This window comes from Chlorocebus sabaeus, chromosome 18 (genome assembly GCF_047675955.1).
Source record: "Chlorocebus sabaeus isolate Y175 chromosome 18, mChlSab1.0.hap1, whole genome shotgun sequence".
In the NCBI taxonomy this organism is placed as follows: domain Eukaryota; kingdom Metazoa; phylum Chordata; class Mammalia; order Primates; family Cercopithecidae; genus Chlorocebus; species Chlorocebus sabaeus.
The window spans coordinates 11477120-11497387 of NC_132921.1; the positions used below are offsets into that span (position 1 = coordinate 11477120).

The following is a 20268-nucleotide window of genomic DNA, read 5'->3' on the forward strand; positions in this document are numbered from 1 at the left end:
TTCATAATGACAAGCATCTAATCAAAACTTACATGTCATGAAATAAATAGAAAAATACAACACATAATGCAGAAAAAAAAAACAAAAAACATTTAAACTGCTCCAGAAAAAGAAAGCACAAGTGATAAAATAAGCATGGTAGTCATCAAAAGAAACTTAATGTTCCTCTTAGCTTGACAAAACTTCAGACAGGTTTACTCGTGACTGTAGCCCCTGATTTCCCTTTTCTTGGAGCATGTATTTTTAAAAAGAAAAATAAAAACTTGCAAATTATTTATCTGCCCCTTTAAGGAATAAATGTTTTCCCAGTTTCTTGACAGTTTTATATTCCAGAAATATTTATTCCAAAGATCTGAAAGCCATCTCCTTAAAATGTATATATTAAAAAAGATAGCAATTCTAGTTCTCCCTTTCTCTGCAGCAAGGTAGAAATCTTACTTCAATGGGTGCCTGTTAGAAAAGATAGATGACCAAATCACAGAGAATAACATTGGAAAACTGGGGCATACCTCAAAGTGATGGATACAACCCATTGATCAAAACTCCCTAACATCCTCCAGCACTTTCCCAATAGCCCACCCTAGTGAGACCTCAATGACTGCCAATGGGCAGATGGTAGAACAACTTCAAGTCACCTAATATACTGTAAATAGAGTTCCTGGCAAAGAGGAGGGGAAGTTAAATATTTGAAAAATATAATGACCAGAAATTTTCCAAATATAATAAAGAGTAGAAACCTGAAGATCCAAGAATTTCAACAAACTCCAAGCATAAGAAATAGGAAGGTGGTATCAATGTACATAACAATCAAATTGCTTAAACCAGTGATGAAGAAAAAAGTGTTAACAGCCAGGGAAAAAAAGACAATTTGACATGCATATCAATGATGAATCTCTATGCAGGTATGCTAAGTACCAGAAGATAGAAGAAAAAAGTAAACACTGTAGGATTACATTTTGATACAATTCTAGAAAATGCAAACTAATCTATGGTGACAGAAAATAGATCTGTTGCTGATGCTGATGCTGATGCTAAATGCTACTCTGGTCTCATCTAACAAGACTTAAAAGCTTCAAGACATGAAAGATATGCTTCCAAGTAATGGAATTAGGACTCAGAACAAAGGTTAAGAATAATTATAAAACGATGAAAATATTTAACACTCAACAAGATAAAATTCATAATGACAAGCATCCAATCAAAACTTATTAGGGCTCATCATGTGCAGACATCACAGGTAACAAAAGTGATTAGATGCCTTCAGGTCTATGGCAATATGTTCCTCTCCAGATTTGAGACACCTTCCTGAGGACAGTGGGGAGAATCCCAGATAGATTAAATCAAAACCCGAGATCAGATTTCCTGAAGTAGATTAGCATGAGGGCATTCGTCATACCTTAAACTGAGGTATTAAAAAATACTAGACTAAAAATCAAAGCTTCAGAGTCTAATGATACATGCACAGAGTTGTTTACTGAAAAATCGTGCACAGGGACAAAAGACGGAAAAAAAGAATAATGTTCACCATTAGGAAAATAATTCAATAAATTGTGGAATCATCACGTTGTGAAACATTCTGAAGCCATTCAATTCCTAGTTTCCTTGGAATTTTGGCCATGAGATGTTGAGTAAGAAAACCATTCATGTGATCTAGTACATGAAAATTACAAAATACTATAGGTATCTGTACGTATTTGTCTTTAGTTATATGTACACATATACTATGAGTATATAAGTATATAGTTATTCATACATATTGGCATATGGTTTTGTATTGAGCATTAGGAAGATAAAGGAATCTGCAGTGAGTGATACAAGGTAAGTGGAGCAGGAAAGAAAGCAAAAATGTATATGCAAAAATAAACTCTACAATACTTATTTAATGTAGAATAATAGCTATAAATTTATATAAATGCTTTTTGTTCATATATACATATCATTGTTTAAAAGAAAATAAAGAAAACAAAATAAAGAATGGATCATTATATTTGCTGTATATGTGTGTGTATATATATACTGTATGTGTGTGTATGCTGTATAAGTATGTGTATAAATGTGTCCATTCATGCACATATATTGTGTGTATATATATGCATATATATCCATAATATTTAAATCAATCACAGCTATAAAATAAATAAATCATGATTGTGATTTTAGGAAAATGCTGTGTAGAAACATCTTCAAGGTATATATTTGAAAGTGATACCATTTTAATTTATCACTTATAAACTTTTTAAACTTCACAGATTATTCTATGAGCTCCCTCTCTCTTCCCGCTCCACGACCCTGAGTCCTTCAGCTAATACAGAAGCTGAAATAATAGGATATGAAAGTTAGTAGGGCTGTGCACAGTGGCTCACACCCTTAATCCCAGCATTTCGGGAGGCCAATGTGGGAAGATCACTAGAGGCCAGGAGTTGGAGACCAGCCTGGGTAACACAGTGAGAAACACCCTTTTCCAAAAATTTTAAAAATTATAAATTAGCCAGTTGTGGTGGTGCATGCCTGTAGTCCCAGCTAAACTAGAGGCTGAGGTGGGAGGATCACTCGAGCCAGGGAGTTTAAAGCTTCAGTGAGCTAGGATTGTGCCACTGCACTCCAATGTGAGCAACAGAGCAAGACTGTGTCTCTTAAGGGAAGAAAAAAATGATATTCGGAAGAAAAGCATGTTTTACATTTTTCCTATAGACAAATAGAGTTTTAAAAGAATTAACACTATTTACTTCTTAATTAAATATTGCCTAAAGCTGTACAATAATTACTGCAATATAAAACTAAAGAAAAAATTCACGTTTGGGAATATTTTATGAAGTTAAAGTATGTGATTTAATTTTATCAAGTAAAAAAGAAATATTGCCAACTATGGTCACAATGAAAGATCTTACATTTCTGGAAAGCCTTGGAAATTAAAATGTATTTTTTTCTCTCTCATTCCTTCTCTACCAAACACAAGAAAGTGGCCTATATTCCTGCCAAATCTAAAGTTTTCATTTAAGAAAAATAATATTTAAAAAAATTTTTTCTTGCCTCAGACATGACTAACACACACCTGAATGTTAACATTTTTCCTATGAGAAAGAGAAAATTACACTATTTAATATATATTTTTAAAAGCTATTTGGTTTTTTTAAAAAACATTATGTATATGTTCTTTATTGAGTTGTGACAGAAAAAAGTGCTATCATAGCAGATTACAGAAACTCTGAAAACCTACCTAAAGTGAAAGTCACAAAATTCCATTTATATGAAATGCCCAGAATAGAGAAATCTACAGCAAAAAATTAGTTAATGGTATTCTCAGGCTCTCGGGGCTGCAGAGAAATAAGAAGTGACTATTAATGTACACTGAGTTCTTCTTGGACTGATGAAAATATTCTACAGTTGATTATGGTATTAGTTATACAACTCCGTAAATATATTAAAAGCCACTTAACTGTATTTTTAAATGGGTGAATTGTATGGTATGAGAATTATATTTCAATAAATCTGTTAAAATATGTAAAGAGCAGAGGTTGTTTTATTCAAAAGGAATACAGCATTTATGCCTTCTAACTAAATTTTATATCTTAAAGGGCTTCTGCTTGGAGCATTCTTAATCAAATGATCTGAAACATAACAAGAGCTTTCACCTCTTAATTCGTCTTATTGACACCCCTATCTTAGGAAGAGTCAAAAACCCTACTCTCTCACCTCTTTACATATTCATAAAGTAGCATTGAGTGTGTGGTTCAAAGAGGAATTTCCTAACCTCAAACTCTGTGTATCAATCTTGCAATGGGGCTTGAACATGATGCTGCTTACTTTTTATGCAAATAAATTAGTCTTGGAAATACTGTTTCTTATAAAATCTTTTGCGAATGGGGTGTCTTAAAATGTGTTAACACATTCCCTAACTCTCCCATCACATATGACATTCCTGAAGTCTTTGGGAATAGGAGTCTGACCTGTGCAAATATTTTCTGCAACCAAATCACTGACAAAATTTCACTTTCTTTTTTAAGGACTTTGTGCCTTTTTGTGTGAACAATGTAAACACAAAGCAGCAGCAAAAGCCACTTAGGTAGAAAAAACGAAAGAACAATAGTGAATAGGATAAAATAAGCAGTGCTAATTCTCAGCAACTTTCCTTCCCATGTTCTAAAGCTTTCTTTATCTACTTGCATTAAGCCCATCTTCAAGCATCTGCTGATCACTTCTTACTAAGAGTCAGACCCCAAGGTAGCAGGAGCCCACAAAGACTTAAAAAATATATAAAAACTAAAACTAAAAAAAAAAAAAAAGATGGTTTCTGTGCTCAGGGTGGTTTATACCCTACACGCAAAGAGGCATGTATTACAAGTGTGTGTAATCACTTCTGCACCTGGTAAATTCAAGTTTTGCTTTTTAGAACCTACTTGTTTTTAATATTTCTGATCTGAGATTGATTGAATCCATGGATGCAAAACTCATGGAGGAGATATATACCTTATTTAACTTATTGTTAATATTGATTATTGGGTTAACTTAAAAATAATTTTTATATGTATTGTAGAAAAGGTATTATGCTGCCGGGCGTGGTGTCTCACGCCTGTAATCCTTGCACTTTGGGAGGTCCAGGCGGGTGGGTCACCTGAGGTTGGGAGTTCCAGACCAGCCTAACCAACACGGAGAACCCCCATCTCTACTAAAAATACAAAAATTAACCGGACGTGGTGGCGGGTGCCTGTAGTCCCAGCTACTCGGGAGGCTGAGGCAGGAGAATGGCGTGAACCCGGGAGGCGGAGGTTCCGGTGAGCCAAGATGGCGCCACCGCACTTCAGCCTGGGCTACAAGAGTGAAACTCTGTCTCAAAAAGAAAAGAAAAAAAAAAAAAAAAGAAAAGGTGTTATGCTAACATAAAGATACCTATATTTGTTTGATTTTATTTTCATTTCTGAACTAAACCATTTTTTATTCTACAAAGGAGAAGAAGTACAATTCCTCCTCTGCACAGGTGGGCTCACAGTGAAGCTAAAAACGTTTGAGTTTCAGGGCACCTCTCTTGTCTAGTTCTCTAACAGGAGCTTGACAGAGGTCCTAGCAGAATGTAAATATGATCACACGTGTGCAGAAGTGCAAACACACACTTGGTTATAAGTGTGTGTGCTTATAGCACGTGTGCAGTGGGTCACAGCACTATGAAGAAGAGGGCCGCCTAATGGAGTCTTGGGGGTTAACCTAAAGGAATACAGACGACCATAAATAACGGTTTCATCGAGTCAGATTTTCTTTTCTTTTTTCTTTCTTTCTTTTTTTTTTTTTTTTTAACAATTTGGGGATAAAGAAAAATTGGGAATAAAAGTAAATATTTGAAATGAGAAAACAATTTGCAAATTTTGGAAAGCTCACAAATACCATTAAGAAATCACAGAAAACATAATAAAATCTAGAAAACATAATAAAAGTTATAGTAATAATTTTAAAATGAATAGTAATAATTTTAAAATGACTAATACTTTTTCCTAGCTTTTTGACTTTATACTTTTTCCTAGCTTTTTGGCTTTATATACTCTAATCAACTTTTAGTACGAGAGTGATATAGTAATATCATTTTTCATAGATAGCATTTAGTCTTTTTTCCAGACTTTTTCCAAAAGTTGATCATTTTTTGAGAATGAAATTGAGAGAAGTAAGCTCACAATGTAACACAAAGGTCTATTTCTTATTTGGAATATTCACTCTTTGAAGTTTCTATCCCCCAAATGCAGGTATTCTTTAAAAAGTATATTTTATGTAATTTTCATTTAAAAGTATGGTGCATTATCAAACACATTTTAGAAATGGGAGAACTTTCATATTGACTAAATATACATCAGAAACAAATAAAAAATATATTTCACTATCTACAAACTGTATGTAGTCTCAACTCAACATCAACTTGGGAAGATCACAAATATTTCTGCAGCTCATTGATGCCAATCAGAGAAGAAAGCAAGAATATTGGGTGAAAAGTCAGAGTGGAAACAGATAGAGATATTAACACGTGTGTCTCAATTATCTTATGAAAATTGCATAAAAATACATGTGATGATATTTACATCCTGCTAGGACTTCTGTCATAGTCATACTAGAGGCCTGAATAAGAAAGGGGCCCTGAAACTCAAACTGTTGTAATTTCACTGAGAACCTACCGAGGAGGAATTGAACCTCTTCTCCTTTGTAAAACCAAAAATGGTTTCATTCAAAAACAAAATTAAAAATAAATCAACCAAATATCAAGTATCAGTATGTTAGCACAATATCTTTTCAACAATACATATAAAAATTATTTTAAGTCAACCTAGTAATCAATATAAATAGTAAGTTAAATAAAGTATATACTTCCATATCCATGAGTTTTGCATCCATGGATTCAATCAATCTAATATCCGAAATATTCAGGAAAAAAAAAATCTATAGAGTTCTGAAAAGCAAAACTTGAATTTGCCAGGTGCCAGAGTGCTATGTTGACTCCACATGCATGAAATGGTGTGTAGGAATTATAAGTAACCTAGAAATGGCATATTAAGAATTATAAGTAATCAAGATACGATGTAAGTATATGAGAGGCTGTGCATAGGTCATATGAAAATACTATGCCATTTTGTGTAAGGGACTTGAACACCTGTGGATTTTGGTATCTGCAGAAGATCCCGGAAACAATCCCCCACAGATACCAAGGGATGACTATTTCATTTCAAATTTGAAATTACAAACTAGAAGCACACATAGCTCTTTCACTGCCAATAATAAACCTAGTCAAAGGAGAAAAAAATGAGTGGGAAGAAGCTGGCATTGCAGCAAGTACACTTAGGTCAAGTTGTGGCTCTTTCAGTAAGATTGTTGCATGAGTCAAGCTTCTGCAGAGAAACAGAGCCAATAGGATGTGTGTGTGCATGCGCGTGTGTTCATGTATGGACATATAAACACATTTATATATATTTAGAGATATTATATCTGTAATTGTATGTTAAGAGATTATAAGTACACACAGATCTAAGATCTGCAACTGGCAAACTGGGGACTCAGGAGAGTTGATAGTGTAATTACAATCTGAAGTCAGAAAAAAATAAAAAATAAACAATGTCCAAGCTCAAAGGCAATCAGGCAGGAGGAGTTCCCTCTTACATATGGAGGCTCAGGCTCTGTTCTGTTTGGACCTTTGACTGATTGGATGGGCGCCACTTGCCCTGGGGAGGACAATCAACTTTACTCAACCTATGGATTCAAATGTCAATCACATGGCCTAGTCAAGTTGTCACATAAAATTAACAGTCATAGTTGGTCTTTGGGATCTCCATAATATCCTCTAGCTTTGCAATCTGATATCTCAAAGCAGCGGATCTCAATGTATATGTAAAAATAATTAGCTTCTCCAAAGCAAAGAAATCAGAGAAGCATCTCTAATCAGTTAGAAAAAAATCCCCAAAAATGTATTTAAAACAAAGAACTTCTCAGTTGAATCTAATGGATTCTGTTAATTCAGTACAATTGCATTAAAGAATTTTTAACTGTTTTAAATAACATTCAGATTATCCATGTGAGAAACCTTATGAGATTCCATGAGAACTTCATTTTGTACACATTAGATGTTTTAATACAGATAAAGAATTATATCTTCCTCTAGCTTTGATCATAACTTCAGAATTACATTACAAAGAAGTATTGCCTCATGGGACAATTACACATTCTAAAACGCATTTCAAAGAATACCTTCAGTTCAAGGATGACATTGTATGTCTTCAAATCTCCCAGATGATCTCTGGAAAAATAATAGCTAAAACTGCCTTATGATTTCTTAACTCTCATTAAGTCTATAGCTACTAATTAGGACACTCACAACCCGGGAGAGGTGATGGTAATGCTATGAATCTTCTCCAAGTCCATAGTCCCTTCTCATTAGAGCAGCTAAACCAAGTTCATTTCATAAGTAGCACTTGTGATACTTTGACCTGCTATCCTGGATACAATCCTGGTGCTGCCTCATTCAAGTGCTGTTCTCTGGAGGGTGACCAGTAGTCCATGAAATTTTCTAAAGCAAGAATTTAGCTCAGCAAGATATAATGATTAACTAAGAAGTGGCTGAAAACCAGAAACATGATACTTGCATCTTAAGAAAATCTGTTGGCTGGAATGTTGATTTGATATGAATGTTAATACTCCAGGAGTCCACGTTCGACCAAAAAGGTGGTGGCTTCATGGGATTTTTTGTGTCTTCTTTTTTTTTCCTGTTTTGGGTTGCTGTTTGTTTTGTTTTATTTCAATTCCCTGAATGTTTTTACCATTATCTTGTCTCATCCAAAGGAATCAAAATTCCTCTGTTCATTGATGCATGGCTCATTTTCATGACTGTTTATGCCATTTAGTGCCTAAATAATATTATTCAGGATACACTAGTGAACTATACACATAGAATTTTTTAAATTTTAGATTTCATATGTCTTATGCAAAATTTTTGTAATTTTTATTGGTGAGTTTTTAAGCATATATTTTGGAAGTTGATTATTATTCTTCAAAGAATTTGTGTGGTTATGAAATACTAATGTTAACATCCATTAACCATAATAAACTACCCTTTAACTTAAGATAGTTAAAACTGGCAGAATTATAGAAGTGCATCATAATTTATACCATATTTCATTCCGATGTTCTAACAAGGAAAAAGAATACTCTCCATTTTTCAACCATATTCCCCATATAATCAATTTTATCTCACTGTATATAAACATGCCAAACTCTAACAAATTATCAAATCCTGACCTTAGATTCCTTGCACTTAAATTATATACTTGGGAAAAAAGGCCAGGCACTGTGACTCACACCGGTAATCCCAGCACTGTGGAAGGCCAAAGCAGGAGGTTTGCTTGAGCCCAGGAGTCCTAGGTTACAGTGAGCTATGATTATGCCACTGCAATCCAGCCTGGGTAATATAACGAGAACCTGTCTCATAAAAAAAGCAGGTGAATAAATAAATAAAATAAAACGGGATGTTTTTACAGTAAAAATTGACATATAATGTATATGAAAAGAATGGACAATTTTAAATTTATCGTTTCACATATGTTTATAACAGAGAAAGGATTTTTTTTTTAATGGTAGAATATACCTTTGTTTTCAGTCTGATTTTTCATTCCCTTGTGTACAATCAATACCTTTGATGTCTGTACATGGTGGGGGAGAGGGAAGTGGCCATACTTTCCGGGAGAAGAAAAGAAGGCAGGCGACCTGGTCTGATCTCCCTTTCAACACGAAAACTGGTCTTCTAGGTAAAATGACTAATGCTATTTAATAAGAGGAGGATCTTTATGGAATTGTCTTAAGTGAATGTGTCTGTAAAGACTTCTGATAAGAGAAAATAAACAGAAGCTTTTGATTTATGAACATTAGTCTCTGGAAACTATCCCACCATCTGAAATATAAAATAAAGATATTCCATAGACCAAGTGCTCCCCATGGTATAAAACATTGCTATTGTGTGAGGTAATTACCTGTGTAACTCACTTAGAGACCTCATTCTTTATATATTTTTAGTCTACTTTTATCATTATCCTCAACCTATTAACTGTCTAAACTAATTAAATATGAGTTGTTTCCTTTTCATTGTGTTTAAAATTTTAAAATGATATTGCTTAACCTCTCTTTTTTCTTCATCATTTGATGTTACTACAAGTAGATTCTGAAAAGCCTAAATTTATTTCATAATTCTTATAATAGACTTAGAGTTAAGTAAGTCATCTCGGTGTTCTGAGAGTTACCTTGACAATGCCTATAAAATATCCCCTAGTAGCTTAATTAATTCCGACTTATGTAATTCAGTGCTTATATTATTCTTAATTACGTTTGTTTAAAAGGTCTTGAAGGTACTTATATCAGTAAAGTGGTATCCCACATGCTTCATTTTTATATTCATTTGCAGAATTCTACCATGGTGTTTTATCTGCCTCACTCTTTGGCCTGATAAGCTGATTTATGTCATGCAGAGAACAAACTGAACAGATTTTCATGATGGATAAGACTTCATTTCAGTACCCTGGAAAATCTAAAATCCTTAGGGACGGAGGGTGGTGGACTCATTTACTAACAAAAGACAAGTCCAGGAAGTCAACTACTCACCTTACACTATCCCATAGCCTCTGTTTAGAAATGTAAGCATTTACAGCTATTAAGAAAAGTATTAGTACAGTACTTCATTCATTTACTATTCATCACAAATATTAAGCACATTTATTCATCATTGAGTATGGAGAGGTGAATAAGCAGACATGATCTATATCCTCATGAAGCTGACAGTTCAATGGGGAAGGCAACAGTAAACAAATATAAAAGTAACCACACAGTTTGATAAAGTCTTTTAAAATATTACTTGTTGCTTTGAAAAAAAAAGGAAAGGAAACATACTTTGGACAGAGACAATTTTTTAATGAAGTGATGTACAAACTGAGGTTAATCACAAGGTGTGGCTGGCATAGGAGGGGAAAGAGGTGTGAGGTGTGTGTTTTCAACAAGGAAAACAGCATGGGCCCAGCCATTGAGCAGGAAGAAGTTTGGTTCCTTTGATTAGATGAGTGAAAGCCAGGGTAGCAAGAGGTAAGCGTGGGCAGGGGGAAATGACAAAGATAGGACAAAAGAGGTGTTGCAGAAATGAAGCCACGTAGGCCATGATGAATGGTACAAGGAGAAAACCTTCTCCACTCAAAACATCCATCCCTGTGGATGGCCAGCTGCCCTCATAACACTCTTCAGACTCCAACCAAGTATCTTTCCCTCCAACCACCCAGAAGGAAGAGGGAATTGGCTGGTTGGTGAGTTTAAAAGAGGAAACTCATCACAGGTAGCTCTAATCCTTCCTCTCTCCCCATTTCTTTGGGAAATATATACCTTGAGAAGCACTCACTCTTCAGTCTTTCTCAAGGACATAGGGCAAGTTCCATGGGGGGAGAAACAAAAGCCTTCCACTTCCCAGCTCTCCAGATGTAAGCCCAACTCTCAATATGAGAGATTTGGATTAGAAGGCCCACTCTCCCTTAAATATAAGCCAAAGTCCTCAAACTGTATTTATCCACACTAATGAAAGCATATCTTAATTAATGCATTTATTAATAAGATATGACATTAGTAAGTATGACTATACCATGTAATGTATTGACTCTTGCTGCAGAAACTAGTTAGATGCTTACCAAATCCATTTTCTTTTTCTTTTGGGGTATACAGCTTAAATGCATTGCTCAACATGCCTTGCAATTAGGTATTGCTATACAAATGAGGACTCATCTGTGAATTATAAGTGGAAATAATGAACACTACTCCCAAGCCTGGCCCATATAAATTATCCTTGCATAATCTTCCCTTCTCTCTTTTTTCTAATCTCTGATCAGATGGACTAGTGTTCAACTGAGTGAATCTCTGAGAACCTGAAGGACAGCAGAGTCACCGGATAGATGGAGAAAGCTGCCCTCCAAACACAGGTAGGGCTATATGTGAGTCAACAGTAATCACCTATTGGGTGTTACTGGGATTTAGCGTATTGCTTGTTACAGCAGTTAGGGTAGGAAAGAGTGGTGTCAGTGGGCATCCACTGAACCATCAGCCTGTAATGGTTTCGGCAGGTGAATGTGAACTTCCTTAGACTGCTGAATTACTTGGAAGGCAGCTATCTACTAAGTAACAGGTAATTCACTGAAGTGTTTCCAACAATAGGCTAATACAATCCTATGTAATTTCTTAGAAATATCATGCTGCTTGGTGGGTGTAAAATGAATTTAAATAGGTCAACAGTGTTGGTAAATAGACCTGGAAGGAAAAAGCAAGGAGATGATAATGGCCCTGTCTGGAGAAGTAGCAGGGATGGAAAGAATGATGTGAGATACAGTTTGGAGGCAGAATTGATAAGATACATTAATGTGTATAGCCACTTCAGTGGAATAATTTAAGCCACAGGAATAGCAATAAGAGTCAATGTTTCAAAATTAGCATTGAGCTCAGAACTGCACTAATATTCCACCATACACCTATTTCTAATAACTGTCTTCAAGGACCCTGCCTTGATGTATGCAGAATAGCTCCCGTATGCCACATGTTTTAAAAAGGTAAGGTGTGAGTGTAGAATTTTAGCTACATACAACTTAGTAATTCTAATTTTCTATTTTCTCCCAAATCAGAAAGGTATTTTGTAGTGTTTAAAATAAGGCTTCAATGTAAGACAGAAAGGGGCCCAACAATGCCTGTGTCTCTATAAGTATTCGTACATATTTTTGAGGGAATATTATAAATTATAAGCTGCTAGGTACATTATGATCACAAAAAGATGGGCGAGGTGGCGGGCGCCTGTAGTCCCAGCTACTCGGGAGGCTGAGGCAGGAGAATGGCGTGAACCCGGGAGGCGGAGCTTGCAGTGAGCAGAGATCCGGCCACTGCACTCCAGCCTGGGCGACAGAGCGAGACTCCGTCTCAAAAAAAAAAAAAAAAAAAGAAAAGAAAATATATTAGAACATCCCAAGCAAATGCTCACAATTTTCAAAGAGAATTAAAAGTTACTTTTTAAATTTTTGTTACCTTGAGACTAATTTTTAAATGTTAGCAAGTATTCTCACATATGGCAGAGAATCTCTTCCATTATGGAAAGAATCAGAGTCACTGATTGTTAAAATGAGGAACCAGAATTATGAGTATTCAATGTTACTTACATGAATGTTTGATCCTCTAGACCATGAAATTTCATATAAATGATCCTTTTCACACACTCAGAATTCATAATCTAATTCTGAATCAATATAGACAGACTTGCAAAGGAAAAGCTGAATAAGTATTAAATTCAGCATGAAAACAGCACTTTGGATATAATTACCTCTACTATACATTATTTTGGTTGTATTTTAAACACTTAGATTTTGCAATTAAATTCTTATCTTTTCTCTTCTCTATATGTCAATAATTGAAGAATGATTTCCCTCTAAAAGCACACCAGACTCTCAAATGCATTTTTACAAATCTAGGTCTATTAAGCACATCTGTTTCCAACTTTAACAATTGCTAATCTTTCCATCACCAGTTCTTAGACAGGCATGTATTTGCTTTTAACATTTTTGGCATCTACAACAGAAATTACACTTGTATTCAAACATTCACAGAGATGATGTGCTATGATAAATGCAAAGGTCATTAGCAGAATCTTTGAGGAAAAAGGGAGTAAGAAAGAATAATTTACATGAAATTTTAAAGAGCGAATCATGACACACCTTCTGATTGTCAATCAACTGTATGGAGACTTTAAATATTTTACGCTTATACTTGTGCTACAATACTATTTCTAAATGTAGCCTAAAATTATTATCTGTTATAACCCATTATAAGAAATGATTCAACAAGGAATATATAAATAATTAAACTCCTTCTAAGTAGTCTTGTTTGTTTAGTTTTTAAACGTTTTTAAAAATTTAACCTTATTTTACAAAAACAATTTAAACATGTGTATACAACACATTTCTCCAAAAAAAAAAATCCTAAGAACATCAGAAATGTTTGTTAGGAATGAAAGGACATATTTAAAAAATTTTTCCGTATAAATAATTCAAACAGTGTTTGATCTTTATATTTATAAATTTTCCATGTCTACAAAATTTTACATTCATTGAGTTCATTATTCAACTTTGTGGTTCATTTAACTGACATATGCACTCAAAAGACACATGTTTCACAATTTTGAGGTTTCTCCTGTTCTGAAACCCTATCAGCATTTTATCTATCAAAAGTATCATATATGTATTCATAAATACTTTTGAATGGTCATCAAATACAGATCTACCTTACACTGTATAACATCATACTTTTATTTTTTCTCTCACTTACTTTGCTACCAAAACTCATATTTGAACAGAAAACATTAAACATTTTCAAATGTACGTATTGCTTTTTAAACCAACTCAAAAACTTGACTTTTTCAGTATATTTGCTACATAAATGTTACTCAAATAAAGGCTTACGAAACTAAGATTATCAAGTCTGTACTGCACACTAGTGGCAAGAGGTAGTAAATGCATCCTTTTTTAAACAAATTTTCCACTAATTGCATCTTAAATATTAGCTTTTTCAGTCAAAATTAGAACCCATTATATTACAGAGCACATAAACACGTATTCTAAACATAATGTGTTCTTGTGCCATGAACTATTATTCCAGTCTATATCAATGCATTTTGAATGTCATACCCAGAGAGAGGTTCCTGTGCATGTAAATACTATGGATCCATATATCCATGTATATGTTTGTGCATACATGTATACGTGTGTATATATATTTATACTGCACACACACCCACTAAATGTTAACTCGTGAAAATAGTCATTATTTTACCCATTATTTTTCTTTTCTTTACTCATTATTCTTTCCCACACACTTATGTAATACTCTGCTTTAGTACACATAACATGTACAATTAATATTACTTAAATAATAAACGATAATAAATCATCAAAATGGGAAAGGTTCATGATGGCATTTTATTGATGAAAATGCAAAAGAAAAGTATTCTGGCAAGTGACTGATACCAAATAACTACAATGTTGATATGAAAAGAACCTCAATACGCCTGAGATAAATTGATATTATCAGACTGCTTCATGAACGAATAAGATAAAGTCATTTATGATAGATGGTGTGCTATCAGAGGATATCTTTAACCATCTGCTCTAATGTGCCTAGAATGGATAATTAATTGTGTCATGTAGCTAATCATTAACCATTTAACTACCAATATGTATATCAAAATATCATTTTTATATCATAAATATATGCAATGAGATTTTTGAAAATAAATAATTACCAATATAAAACTGCCACAAATTTGTAAATAAAAACAAGATGTCATATATATAGTCTGAATTTGACTAAGCTCACCATTGACAAGTGATTTCAAATATTGCTCTTGTAGAGGAAATTCCAGTTTTTAACCTCCCTTCCTCTTGTCTGTTGTGCCTTTCTGCCCACTTGTTTACATATCCAAAGAGAGAAAAAGCTAGGTTTCATTTCTTCCTTTACATCATATTCCCTCATACCTCTTTCACATGTTCTGGCTTTGATTCTTTCAGGTCTTCATACTTCCACTTCCATAGAGACAAAGCCGACTCCAGTCTCTCTATTTCTTTTTCCAAAGCTGTGCGCATTCTAAATAATTTAAAAATTAAAAGAAAAAAAGTCAGCTTCAATTGTAAAATAATTTCAAGGATGCATTCAATTTTATAGCCATTTTCCTAATTTTTGATATTTGTATCTGATCATAATGAGAGAAAACATTTTGCAACTTATTAAAAAATTATAAATATTGAATAAAACTTTTTGTTTATTATTCTGACAATGAACTTTACAGTAGATTACATATATTTAACTTGGCTTTGCCAGTATTAACATTCTGCTTGATTTCTTCCATGTAGTTCATGCATGCCTCTCAATTCCTCTCACTCATAACATTTTCTTACATAGGAGGATATACACGTTTCTAATTTTAACATGGTATTATATCCATCTTCATATTGTGTCTGTATGTGAATGAAAAAAATCATTTGAAATGACACAGAATTCCAACAGGCCACCTAACAATCTTAAAAAATAGTCATTTATTGGGGATCTAAAACTAATTTTAAACATTTCAAATTTGGTTGTAAAAAAGAAATTTCACTGGGATCCTTATTTAAATTATTCTAAATAACTGAAATTAATTTCTCTATTTGTAGAACTAGCAACAGAACTAGGATTAAAATTTAGTTCTTTAGGCCGGGCGCGGTGCCTCACGCCTGTAATCCCAGCACTTTGGGAGGCCGAGGCGGGCGGATCACGAGGTCAGGAGATCGAGACCGTCCTGGCGAACACAGTGAAACCTCGTCTCTACAAAAAAATTAGCCGGGCGCGGTGGCGGCGCCTGTGGTCCCAGCTACTCAGGAGGCTGAGGCAGGAGAATGGCGGGAACCCGGAAGGCGGAGCTTGCAGTGAGCCGAGATCGCGCCACTCACTCCAGCCTGGGCGACAGAGCGAGACTCTGTCTCAAAAAGAAAAAAAGAAATAAAAAATTTTGTCCTTTAATACACCAACCACTGGATTTTTGTTCATTTTTTTTCTTTTTTTGCCCACAATGTCTGTTAGTCATTGATAATTGTTTTATTTCTGGTTGTAATGAACATATATTGACCTTTGAAGCTGGCCTGTTCTTATCTGTAAGGTAGATTTGATTACTATTCAAAAATACTCGCGGATCACGAGGTCAGGAGATCGAGACCATCCTGGCGAACACGGTGAAACCCCATCTCTACTAAAAAAATACAAAAAAAACAAAAAAAAAACCAAAAAAACTAGCCGGGCACGGTGGTGGCGCCTGTAGTCCCAACTACTCGGGAGGCTGAGGCGGGAGAATGGCGCGAACCCGGGAGGCGGAGCTTGCAGTGAGCTGAGATCCGGCCCCTGCACTCCAGCCTGGGCGACAGAGCGAGACTCCTTCTCAAAAAAAAAAAAATACTCGTTGCTTTTCCTCCATTTCCACGGACAGAGTTGTTTTCCTCATTCCTCAATTCTAGGATTTGACAATGAGATATTAGCAGAGACGACAGAAACAAAAGTTTGAAAAGAACTTGTATGTTTGAGCTCCAGGTAAATACACTTTGATTGTTATATGACACTGAGATTTTGTGATTGTTAGTCACATAGTTACTGTATTCATAATTAACTAATATACAGCTCTATTTCAGTGATATTAAATGTGACTAGAAAGATCTTAGGAACATATTCACAGAGCTAGAAGACGCAGGCAGAATCAAAATTGAATGTCATTTACATATTAATAAGAAATATGATTCTTCTTGGTAACAATTCTATGATAATTCAAAGTAGTGTTAGGCTGTAAATACATTAGTTTACTTCAATCAAATGGAGAAGCAGTCTATTAAAATGTTATATAATTATATTTACATAAATCAAGCCATAAAATTGAAAGAGGATATAAAAGAATTAGTTAGAGCTTAGCTTAACCTCAAAAGAGACAGGTTGCAAAAAAAAAAAAAAAAAAAAAATGGTGCCAAGCACCACTTACAGTAGTCTGATCCAGAATCCCTTATTAACATAGCAAATATATTAAACAAAATTAACAAACAAAAAGATTCAACTTGAAAGTTTAGGTCTTATGAACACTGAATATGAATGTTTATAATCCAGATTAACCACAGCAGTCACAATTTCAGATAGAAAAGGAAACCTAGCCAGCTGAGGACACCCAAGTTGCTTATTATGATATAATTTTTGTTTTAGTAGTTGTGTTTGAGATGACGAGAGGAAAAGAATTAAATATAGAAACAATAAACAGATCAGTATTAGTATTTTGTGTTAGATTTAGAAATTATGTGTACAAATCATTATAAGATGAACTATATTGCATATCTAACATTTGAGTGCATTTTAAGTTTTGGGTGATAAATTAGAATATTTATAAGATATTGAATATTGACTTAGACCTGTGAATTTATATTGAAAATTATAATAAAATTGTACTAAGTTTGTAACTTCATTGGAATGTTTAAGATAAGAATCACCATATTTACAATTTTAATTTTTTAGATTTTCTTGAGTAGGACGTGGGAATGTCTTGTCAGTAACTGAAAAACTTGAAAAGCAAATGGCATATGTTAAATTAATAAAATAATTTTATAGAAGATTTTAATTAACTGTATTTGTGTAATGAAGCATATATTTATGTTTCTCCTTAAAATTAATTTTGAGAATTATTTTATTTATAATAGAATAATGGAAACATACTTGAAAATTACCAAGAGTTAAAATCATACATGTTGCGAAATCAAATGTCTGCTTTTGATGTTATACTTTAATAAATCAAATGATAATTTAGAAACTCAAAATAAATTCAAAAATTTTCAAAGAAAGTAATATTTACCTCAGGTATACATCATAAAGAAAATATCTGATATGTATTTGTTTCCTAAAAGAAAATTATGCATTTTTATTATGAAAAAGGTTACTATTTGGTTAGGGGAGTGAGAAAAAAAGGAATTCATAAAAAATTATTTAATGACAATGGGATACTTAAATTGTTTTAGTATTTAGATAGCCCCATCATAAACTTTTGTGTCTCTGTGCCAGCATTAAGGACATTGCGTGTCTAAATTTATGCAGCAGAGGGCACTCTATAAGTCCTTAATTTTCTAGCCTAATCATTTTATTCTGTGTTTCAGAGAGATTTTCAAAGTTGATGAATAATATAGTTAAATTTATAATTGAGATGTATATTGTTGTCAGAGCATTTGAGCTACAAGAAGGCACTTAATATTTACTCTAAAATGTTGCATATTTTATGTACACATTCTTCATGAGAATGAAATTAAAAAGGCAAAACTTAGCAAAAATGTAGTATCTTTAATATGATGATATAAACTTTAAAAAAATCATATTGCTAAAATATATAAAATTTGTAGAATCTAAATATAAAATATGAACCAGGCCGGGCGCGGTGGCTCACGCCTGTAATCCCAGCACTTTGGGAGGCCGAGGCGGGCGGATCACAAGGTCAGGAGATCGAGACCATGGTGAAACCCCGTCTCTACTAAAAACAGAAAAAATTAGCCGGGCGAGGTGGCGGGCGCCTGTAGTCCCAGCTACTTGGGAGGCTGAGGCAGGAGAATGGCGTGAACCCGGGAGGCGGAGCTTGCAGTGAGCTGAGATTGCGCCACTGCACTCCAGCCTGGGCGACAGAGCGAGACTCCGTCTCAAAAATAAAATAAAATAAAATAAAATATGAACCAAAATTATTTTTATGAAAAGTTGTGATTATATTTCCACGCATTTTTTGATGCTTTGTTTACTGTCACAATTCCACAATAATTGGAAATAAAATTTAAATTTTTAGACAATAATATTACTCAAATATTTCTCAGGGATGAAAGGTCCTAAAAATTAATATCTAGGTATAAATATTAATCATGGTTGAACTGTGGGAAATTTCACTGGAAAAAATTGAATCGTTATTTTCTGAAAGGGTGTATTAATATAAAATTGTTCTTACCAAATCAAATGATACCTTGTAATAACACACAGATATTCACTTTTATAACAGTTCAAAATTTAGAGATAGTATTAAACTGTTAACAATACAAGTTTTTACAAATATACTTTAAGCAACATATATGTCATTTTGCAACTGCACTTCCTACTATTCATAATTACATCTTTCAGCACTGGATGTTAGCACTCGGCTGTTGCAAACAGCCAAGCCATATACAATTAATTTAATTAGAAAAGATAAGTATTTGAAGAATATTGTTAAGCTCAGATCTCCAGGAGAATCATAGAACAAGGTTTGCAGATGAAGCAGACAGGGACGAAGACCTACTCTCATGCCACAAAACTGGTCCCATGAAGACCCCACTGCCTGTAACCTCCTCTGTCTGTTGCCTGTATTCTGTCCTGGTATTATGTGTCTGGCAAGCAAACATATTCAAATTAGCTAATTTGAGTGGAAAAGGATATTGTAGCTCAAAAAATTTCTGGGGAATACATGCAGCCAGGAACACTGATGAGAAAGCCATCGAAATCTTCCTTAAGCACACTATTTCGGCCACCATTAAGGTAGAGACATCACAGCGGGACCTCAAGATCACCAATATGGGACAGGCACCAGAGGCCACCGCTGCCACTGGAAACAAGTTTCTTTTCTGCTGCTGCTTCCCCCTCAGGCATGGATTCGAGATGCTGTCTACTGCCTTGGGGTACTGGCTTGGCTTAAAACTCTAGGCGGCCACCTCTGATACACTATTCCTAAATCAAGTGTCTGTACCCTCATTACAAAGGAAACCGTGGTAGAGACTTACTGGTATTTTTATATTCTATGCACAGGTGTAGACTCTGTTTCATTTGGTAGCAAATTGCCAAAACACAAAATAGACACTGGAGAGTCAAAAGATGGTAAAGATTTATTGAATATTCCATGAGTGACAATAAAGAAACAAAATAAGCTTGACTTTCTAATACTTACAAATTTTACATTAAATAGTATTAACTAGATTTGCATGTCAATGTATTCATTAATTGAGGAATATATATATATACTTTATATATATATATGTAAAGTAGAAATCCATCTGTTTCATACATAGACCAAAAATAATAACCTTTGAAGCATTTTTAATTTGCTGAAACTTCCAACCTAGATTTTAAATCTCATTATGAAAAAAAGTTGAACATTTAATGAAGCAAAACAAAATAATTGAAGCATACTATTTT

The 20268-nt window shown here is 34.1% G+C and overlaps 1 protein-coding gene across 6 annotated transcripts in view; it reads right to left on the reverse strand.

Moving 5' to 3' along the window:
• CCDC102B (coiled-coil domain containing 102B) overlaps nt 1–20268 on the reverse strand; it is a 300046-nt gene that overhangs the window by 236028 nt on the left and 43750 nt on the right. For all 6 annotated transcript variants that reach the window (XM_008013825.3, XM_008013824.3, XM_008013822.3 and 3 more), the window contains exon 4: nt 15051–15159. In XM_008013825.3, coding sequence (XP_008012016.3) covers nt 15051–15159 — 109 coding nt within the window. The remainder of the gene's footprint in view (nt 1–15050; nt 15160–20268) is intronic.